This window comes from Gadus macrocephalus, chromosome 7 (genome assembly GCF_031168955.1).
Source record: "Gadus macrocephalus chromosome 7, ASM3116895v1".
Taxonomy (NCBI): domain Eukaryota; kingdom Metazoa; phylum Chordata; class Actinopteri; order Gadiformes; family Gadidae; genus Gadus; species Gadus macrocephalus.
Window position 1 is genome coordinate 23,199,934 of NC_082388.1, and position 9,497 is coordinate 23,209,430.

A 9,497-nucleotide genomic window follows, 5' to 3' on the forward strand; every position below is an offset into this window, starting at 1 on the left:
TGGTCAAAAGTAACCTTTGCACTTGCACCGAGAGCCGTTTAGAGCGAGCAACAACAACGGAAGTTCAACATACTGGATCGTCACGTGGTTCATGGAGACTTCAGATGTGAAATTCTAAAGAAAGTGTAAATGTAGGGACAGAACTGCGATTTCTGGTAATTACGAGTCAGTATATGTGATTTCAAATATTTATATAGCACACCAACATGTGTATATAGTTACGTCAATAGGTAACTAGATAACAACCACCTGCCTCGGTGACATATTTTACATGGCCTCGGTTATAGAGCAGGGTGCTCTATATTGCTTTGCATTATTTTATTTTTTAATGATTGTCCTAAACTTGTATGATAGTCAAGAGCAATCACATCTTGATTTTTATTAATATATTTAGAGGGACGTTTCTACCATTTCCGTATCTCTGCTGGGCCAAATTGACGCGCCATATTCAACAAAACTTAAACAGAATGGGTAAATATGTCTTGGGTATAGACGTAGGAACTACATCGATTAAAGTGGTGCTACTAGAACAGGGGTCCAAAGCAATTGCCGCATGTTACTCTTTGCCGACTGCGTCAGACTTCGTCGACAGTAGTGGATTACAGGTAAACAATAGCACACCCCGAGGCTCCGTTATTCCAGTTTTCTGTCTACTATGAACTGTTCATGAGTGTATTTGCCTTTCACACAGACCCACGAGCAGGAGACTGGCATAATAATATCAACTCTTAACAAATGCATCGCCCTTTTGCCCAGAGAAAAACTTCTCAATGTCAGCAGAATAGGGGTTTCAGGACAAATGCATGGCGTTTTATTCTGGAAATCAAAGACTGGTAAGAAATTGTATTTAAATGTCTTTATCGCTCTGGTTGAAAAGCAAGCCACACTGGTGAACCCACTGTGTGAGCCAGTGAACCCACTGTTCAAATGCTGAGGTTTAGGAAAGAGGGGGCGTGTCATCCCCATGTTTACGTTCTTTCGATGGTTACGACCCACGCCAATTTTGTAATACTTGTTGAGGATCATATAAAACTATATTAAAATGATATAATATAAATAGTTGTGTTTAGGTTCACTGGTTCTTCACATTCCTCGTACAGTTGGTGCATCATTTAACACCCATTTTCATAATACTTGGCATAATTTTCAGATACAAAAGCTATTTACTAAAATTATTATCCTTGTCTTCATGATCAACTCTTGATAATCTAACAGTGATAATCCAGGTTTGATTATATTATGTAATAGGGTTATATTTGGTATATTTGTATATATGTAGATTTATATAAATCTTATCTTATATTTTGTTCCATTATAGATAGAACCATTACATTTGTATATTTATAATTTATTGTGAAGGAAATGAAAACATGTTGCGAATTCCTTTTGTGCTTCCCAGGCTGTGATTGGCAGAACAGAGACTTCTTCGTGGTCAAGGACACCAGTCAGCTGGTCACCTGGCAGGATGGCCGCTGCAGCGCTCACTTCCTGTCCTCGCTCCCGACCCCCAACGCCCACCTGGCCGTGGCCACGGGGTTCGGCTGTGCCACCATCTTCTGGTTCTTGAGAAACAGGTCAGCTTGCACAAACGGGTCAGTGTGGTGGAGCTCAATCACATGGTTGGACTGCCACCAATGATCCTCCACATGTCCATGACTCATCATTTCCTACTCTGAAGGCTGGAAAACGGCACAATTCAGAAGCGCATTGCATTGAAGATTGTAAACGAATATCAACCTAATATGTTAATCTCTGAAGATGTATGCGGCAAATGTTTGATATTAAAACTTAAAAAATTATCAACTCATCTATCAATGGACTTCAGCAATAGTGGCAATTCATTAAGATTCAAGATTCAAGATGGTTTTATTGTCATATGCACAACAATTACAGAGCAGTCGCTGGCAATGAAATTCTTTAGTCTTGGGCTCTAATTAATATATCTGCGTTATCTTATTCACATCCTCCTGTTCTCCGAAAATGTGTTGTTTTGAACGCAGGCCGGAGTTCCTCTCTGACTTCAGCGTGGCCGGGACCATCCAGGACTACGTGGTGTCCATGCTGTGTGGCCTGGACCGGTGTGTGATGACCCCTCACAACGCGGCCAGCTGGGGATTCTTCAACACCACCACCAGCCAGTGGAACACGGAAATGTACATTTGAGTGAGGTTTTTGGCATGGCGTGGGTTAATTTGTGAATTTTCATGCCGTTGGTCCAATGTTTAAAAACACTAATGCATGAATCCGGTAATTGGTGTTCAACTTATTTTCTCTATTTTTAACAGCAACTGCTTTGCATACTTTATATATATATATATATATATATATATATATATATATATATATATATATGTACAACTTATTTTCTCTATTTTTAACAGCACCTGCTTTACATGCTTTATATATACATATATATATATACGCATAACAAACATGCACACACGCACGCACGCACGCGCACACACACACATTGAAATCACAGTGTCTGTGTGAGGTGTGCAGACTAACGTGCCTGTTGTGTGTGTGTGTGTGTGCCTTTTGCGTGGGCATGCTGCAGTCTATCCGAGGCGGGCTTCCCTGTGGTCCTGCTCCCTGAGTGTGTGGTGGCGGGGGGCACGGCAGGGCGCACCGTATCTGACTGGCATGGCATCCCTGCCCACACACCAGTAGGGGCTGCCCTGGGGGACTTCCAGTGCTCTGTGTACCACTGCATGGCGTCCCCCACAGACGCAGGTAAACAGCCCCCACACACGCCGTTTCCTCACCGCTCGTGATTTAGCCGATGCCTCCCTCCAAAGCCGCAGTTTTGGGGTTATGTATTTTACTCAAGGAAGCATGGGGGGTTTGATCCAGCACCTATTTAACTGGGGGTCCAAAAGAGACAAGAGGGTTCTTGTTTGCAACATCCCAAAAGCTGGAATCAATTTCTCCTCTGGAGAAGAACCATGGGTCTAACAAGCGACGGACTACCTTGTGCGTGATAGACCGCTGCATTCTCCAAAACACACGTGATAAGCCACGTTTACCGTTCGACTGCCTGGCTCTTCATCAATCCGTCCTCTGGATTCACGCCGACCATCTGCCGCGCTCCGGCCTTCTAAGGCCTTTGTCCCTTTTCCAGTTTCAGGGTGATGTCCAGAGTCTGAGCTATTCGGATCATTAACCGGACCATTTGGTCTCCTTCTCCCTAGTGCTGAACATCGGCACCTCGGCCCAGCTGACCTACGCCATGCCGGGGGAGTTCAGGCCTCCAGATGCCCCTGAGTCTGGCTCCCCCATCTCGTATTTCCCGTACTTCGACGAGTCCTACCTGGCAGTGGCAGCGTCGCTGAATGGGGGCAACGCCCTGGCAACGTTCGTGGGGATGCTCAGCTCATGGATGAAGGACCTTGGTGTGTGTGTGCGTGTGTGTGTGCGTGTGTGTGTGTGTGTGTGTGTGTGTGTGTGTGTGTGTGTGTGTGTGTGTGTGTTACCTTTCCATCTATCATAAAGCATACAAATCCCTCTACAAACGTCCTGCGTGTAACTCCCGTCCTCTGTCGTCTGCAGGCGTGGAGGGCGGCGGCGGCGGCGACTCCTCTCTGTACGCCACGCTGAACAGCGTCGCCCTGGGCCAGCCGCCCAGCGACCTGGCGGTGAGACCCACCCTGCTGGGCGAGAGGCACCGCCCGCAGCTCCGGGGCTCCGTGGCCAACGCCACCGCCGGCAACCTCTCCCTGGGTCACGTGACCCGGGCGCTGTGCCGCGGCATCGTGGACAACCTGACCGCCATGATGCCGGCGGCGCTCCTGGGCGAGGCGGGGGTGCGGCGGGTGCTGGGCTGCGGCAGCGCCCTCTCCCGCAACCCGGTGCTGTGGGAGGAGGCGGAGAGGGCCCTCCTCCCCCTGCCCCTGGAGCGCAGCCAGACCGCCGACTCGGCCGTGGGCGTGGCCATGGTCGTCTGCGATCGGCTCTGAGTGAGGATCAGCGGCCGCCTGTTTTTGACCAAGATGGACGCCGGATCTGTGTTTACATTGTGGCTGAAAGAAATGCTGTTGGGCTTGTTTGTTGGGATGTGATGCAATCGCTGATTTCCCGCCTTCGATTCAATGTTGTTTCCACTACCTTCTCCACTTCTAAACCGTTTTCTAGTTTTCTACCAGTCCCTGTTCCTGACTTTTCCTTGAGTCTGCTCCTTATTCAGTGTAGTTTGGGCGTTCTGAGTATGCCTTATTCCACTGCAGCATTGCTTTTCTTTGATACTCCTGCAAAGCAAATCTTTCATTAAGCCGAGAATGTGATGGTATGTCCATGTCAGAAGGCAGAAGATTCAAACTCATTCCCTAACACTTCAAATGCTTTCTATTCAGTTCACTACTGTACTGTGTAATTTAGGTGTGGTGTGAAATCTGCAAAAGTCTCATGCAATCCTTATTACCCTTTTTTTCCCCTTCCTTTTCTTTTACTTTTATCCGGCTTTTGCCACCCTTCCCAACCTAAACGTATACACTGCATCTCTACATCAGGCTTGCTGAGAAGTATTCTTGTTTCCATCCATGTAGGATTGTAACAGTTAAAGATGTGATTAGACAAATGTGAAAATGTGATAAACATAAAAGTGCAATAATTCAGTTGAATCTTTACATTATGATTCTTCTCATCATGTTGGATGTTAACCTAAAATTATACAATGAGTGTTGGAAAATAAATATATATATGGTTGAATATGAAACGTTAAGAAATATGTGAACACATTTTTGTTTTGTTATCAATAATGCCAAAATGTATCCTTATAACCTCAGTATTCATTGACTCTAAAGGGCCAAGTGCTCTGTCAGTTAGCATTGCTGCGCTTTAAAACCGTACTCCTTAAAACTGAGGTTTTGGAGTTTAACACGCAGCTGCGCACGAGGTTGAACGTGATTGCTGTGTAACGATTCTAGGATCAGCTGATTCCTAGCTGACTAACTGCTTGGAAACTGATTTCTACCCCAGCAGATGCAGTCTTAACTTAATACCGGATGCATTTTGTGCTATAATTACCAACAAAAACTTAATGGGAATGTAAAGTGAACTTTAATATGATAAAACTATAGTAAATAAAAACGCTCATGTTGACATATATTATGAAATAGTTTAGGCTACTTTTTGTGAAAATCTGAGTCTGGAATCTGCCCTCGCCTACGTCAATCAATTACTTGTCATTGCTAACCATTTTAGTTAAGCACTCTGAAACAAAATGTATCTCCACAATGTGAAACCATCTGATCTTTTAACTGCAAGCTAAAACAATATTAGTTGTCATACTTAATCATCCTAAACATTACCGTAATAAGAGTAGTGTCTGTATTCTTGAACAGAAATATAATGTATGGATTGAATGAACCAACCTCAGGGTTAAAACCTAAACCAGAGTGTTTGACCTTATTCTTTGCACAGGAAATCTACCAGGAAATCAGCTTGTCAAGCACTCCTTCCTCTCAAGCTGAAACGCCTCAAATCATTACTTACCAGAATCTCCAAACAGACAGCATGTCTCATACACAGCAAGCTGTCCAATCTAATCATAAAAGCAGGAAACTAAAAGTGAATTGGACATGAACGCACCAACTGGCAATAATCTTCAACAAGGTAATTTTTGAATGTGTTTAAATGAAGGCCTTCATATGAAACCCTTTGCAAAGAACATATTTTCTATAGGCACAATAAATACTTATGCCTCACCATCAAAAATAAGCACAATGCGAATCATTTTACATTTGTAATGTTTTTATTGTCGGCCTGTGTAAGATTGATATTGCATATTCTCTTCTGTTCTTATTGTTTTAAACCATGTCGAGGGAAAAAATATTTGAATTTAATTGAACAAAAGATGTACGTATATTATAGAAATAGTAATGTACAGCATATAATCAATGTAGTATAATAGAAGTACTGTATAATTTTCTTCTATTTTATCTTGTATACTACAATTATAATATGGTTAATATAGTATACTGTGTAGGCCAAATACTCAACTCCATTGGGCAATTTGTGCAGAAACCTGTTCTGTCTCAGCTGTTCTGCGGGTTTATCAATACAGCATAGTAACGTCACCACATCCATTACAGCACTCTGGCTCACAGTTATGGAGGCTGATGCCCCCTGGAGACCACCATATTATCCACCACCCCCTTCCTCTTCCTCCTAATCCAATCACTAAGACGTGGGAGGGTCCGTCCCACCCCGCCCATGAAACCCCACCCTGCAGCACATCAGTGTTGAGGGTGGAGTCACATCCTTCTGGGGGAGATTGTTGTTATTGATGTTGGTGTCTGTCTCTGTGTTCTTCTACAAAACAACATACAGTACATACTCGTGGATCGTGGATTGACTCTATTGGTGCAATATACTCTATTATTATATTGCACTTTTGGAGGAGCCCAAGACTAAAGAATTTCATTGCCTGCTCTGTAATTGTTGTGCATACGACAATAAAACCATCTTGAATCTTGAATCTCTTGGAGTTGTGCAGGGATCTGCAGCTTTCAGCTGAGGGATTACAACTTGTGAGTACAACTGTATCTTATTCATAGCTATGTTTGTTAACACATTCCTTTATCATTGGCTGTGGTGTCATAACGTCCAGTGCTTCCTCCATGAAGTCATTGTTTATTGCGGAAGAAGGTCAGACTGTCCAGTGTGCATTTGCAGATGAGGTGGTTCCCTTGGTTGACTGTGTCTCCATGTGAAACACATCAATCACATGAAACCAAAGAAGTGTGCTGCAGTATGAATGCAGACATTTTGCAATTATTTCAGAAGTAGGCTCATTAATTAAACACTAGCACATATACCTTGATAATGCATGCGGCTCCTTAACACACTTCCCTTACGTTGAGGATATTGGTTATTACAATATGCATTATATAGGATTTTTTTCCTGCTTACTTTTATGGCACATAAGGTTGGTAGTCAGCATGTGAGACAGCAGAGCGTCACTGGAACGAGACAAGTGGCTATGTTTGGCAGCCCCATGTCCGTGTGATAGGTAAAACATCTTTCAATTCCGAATTTCAGTCCCCTCTTCCTCATTCTGGTCAGGCAGAGACAGAGCAAAAACACGTAGCAACCAGACATTCATTTTCAAATTCCCAAGGTTTATTATGTGTATGAAAACACATAGAAACACATGCTGACGGCAAACAAGGTCAGCGCCGCCAGTGGTGAAAGGAAAATCAGCAATAGCCAAGAAGTAATCCACTTCTTTCATGCTCTTCTAAATCGTCTATGAAACTGAGGAGCCTTTGTGTGGTTTGATCAGAACTTGTCTCCAGGGAGATGTTTCTTCTGCCATGGGTTACTTCTGCTAAATAAAGCTCTTTGTTACTCATCTGACGGAAAAACAAAGCAAAACCCAACCCTGTCACATGTCACATGTGGCTTCAAGGGGTGTTTCTAGAAAAAGAGGAATCAAACCCAAGACATCCCTCCCCTTTGTTGTTTGCTGATGTGCCGTTTAACCATGGAAATAAGGCTTGCGCCTCATGTTTTCTACATGTCTTTCAGGTAGTAGACTGAGGGACAGGGAGACGGAGAGACATCGAGAGACACAGACAGAGAGTGACACAGGCAGAGAGAGAGAGAGAGAGACATGGACAGGACTGGGAGCCCTGCGGGGACGTCGTCTGGCTTCTCCCTGGAGTGTGACCCCCGGACAAGTGAGAAGAGGGCGCTGGACAATGAGAAAGCCAGGAGGAGCCAGGGTGTGAACGGGACCCCAGCACCCATGGACACCAACTACCGTGAGGAGATAGAGCCGCCGAAGCCCAAGATCAGGATCAACACCGAAAAAATTGGGTGAGGCACGCTGGGACACTCGGAGACACTCTGACACACTGAGACACTCTGAGACACGCTTTGATACTCTGAGACACTCTGACAGACTCGTACACTCTGAGACACTCTGAGATACTCAGAGAAACTCTTTGACACTCTGAGACACTCTGTGACACGCTCTGAGACACACTCTGAGACACTCTGAGACACACTGAGACACTCTGAGACACACTGAGACACTCTGAGACACACGCTGAGACACACTGAGACACACTCCGAGAGACTCTGAGACACACACTGAGACACTCTGAGACACATTGAGACACTCTGAGAGACTCTGAGACACTCTGAGACACACGCTGAGACACTCTGAGAGACTCTGAGACACACTGAGACACTCTGAGACACTCTGCGACACACTGAGACACTCTGAGACACACTGAGACACACTGAGACACTCTGAGACACTGAGAGCTTAACTGTGATATGCTCTTCTCCTTCCTCTTCTTCCATTACTGTTATTGAGGTCAACAGAGGCAAGCATGAGACTCCATTAGACAGAGTCAGATGTCATTCATCATGGCCAAGCAGGGGTGGACTGGGACAAAAATTCAGCCCTGGCATTTTCTTTTTTCAGACCAGCCCACTACATTATCAGCACTAAGGGTGGGACGAGACAAACGGGAAGAACCCTGTATGTACTTGATTCAAACATTTTAATCAAGTACATACATCCAAATAATAGTACAGCACTGTAAATAGCAGTTTGTAAATAGCACTGTACATAGCCAGCTACACTAAATTCATGACCTGCAAGAAACAGCAAAAGTATCTGTGTACTGACAAGTATATGTAGCCATGTAGCCTTTTTGTGATATAGTGACACTTAGTGAACAAATTTATCTGTCATCAAGGACGACTTAAGTCTCAAAAGAGCCCTAAGGCCTACCTGCATAACTGTTAATTGAACTTAAAAGATATGCAGATGTTTGAAATTAAAATCATCAATATGAGAATCAATCAATCTGAGACAAAACAAGTTGCATAATAAGCGCTCGCTCTCTCTCTCTCTCTCTCTCTCTCTCTCTCTCTCTCTCTCTCTCTCTCTCTCTCTCTCTCTCTCTCTCTCTCTCTCTCTCTCTCTCTCTCTCTCTCTCTCTCTCTCTCTCTCTCTCTCTCTCTCTCTCTCTCATAATAGAAGAACTTCTAGCAGGTCAGGTAAACCTGTTTGACAGGAGATGATGGTAGCAGAGAATATAAAGAGACATTTATGAATTACCAATTGTCATTTTATCACACATATAGTATGTTTCTTCACCTAAACCTTTAAACATACACATATTGCATTCCTCTCACCACATGAAATAGTCATCACCTCAGTAAACAATACATGAATTGAAAGATTACAATGAATTCAATGGCAAATATTGCAAATTAAACTAATTATTTCCTATAGTTTAACTTGTATTTTGTGCTAAAATTCAAAGTATCACATCTATATTTACAATACAGCTTGATTATGCATCTCTATTTACAGCTCACAACTAGCAGTCTCAGCCCTTCAACTCTGGGCTAATATGTTGTCACAAATATGCAGTTAATTAGGTCACATCACATTCAATGTAAAAACGTCTCAAAATGTAGCCTAGCTAGCCCCAGGCTAACGTTACTCAGCATATATGCCTCCACTCGCTCGTATC

The 9,497-nt window shown here is 43.7% G+C and overlaps 2 protein-coding genes across 3 annotated transcripts in view; both read left to right on the plus strand.

Annotated features, from left to right (window-relative positions):
- The first annotated feature begins 35 nt into the window (after window positions 1–35).
- Window positions 36–4,711, plus strand: shpk (sedoheptulokinase). Of its 2 annotated transcripts, XM_060057498.1 has the most exons (8): window positions 41–155; window positions 395–605; window positions 692–833; window positions 1,400–1,574; window positions 2,001–2,153; window positions 2,558–2,733; window positions 3,192–3,392; window positions 3,550–4,711. In XM_060057498.1, the coding sequence occupies exons 2-8, from the start codon at window positions 468–470 to the stop codon at window positions 3,954–3,956; spliced, it is 1,392 nt and encodes a 463-aa protein (XP_059913481.1). In that variant the 5' UTR covers window positions 41–155; window positions 395–467; the 3' UTR covers window positions 3,957–4,711. The 2 variants fall into 2 exon arrangements, with proteins under 2 accessions (XP_059913480.1, XP_059913481.1); XM_060057497.1 differs by having other exon boundaries at window positions 36–605.
- Window positions 4,712–6,384: 1,673 nt separating this feature from the next.
- trpv1 (transient receptor potential cation channel, subfamily V, member 1) overlaps window positions 6,385–9,497 on the plus strand; it is an 11,273-nt gene continuing 8,160 nt past the window's right edge. The window contains exons 1-2 of the mRNA XM_060057496.1: window positions 6,385–6,527; window positions 7,528–7,818. Of these exons, the coding sequence (XP_059913479.1) occupies window positions 7,613–7,818 (206 nt within the window). The 5' untranslated portion in view covers window positions 6,385–6,527; window positions 7,528–7,612. The remainder of the gene's footprint in view (window positions 6,528–7,527; window positions 7,819–9,497) is intronic.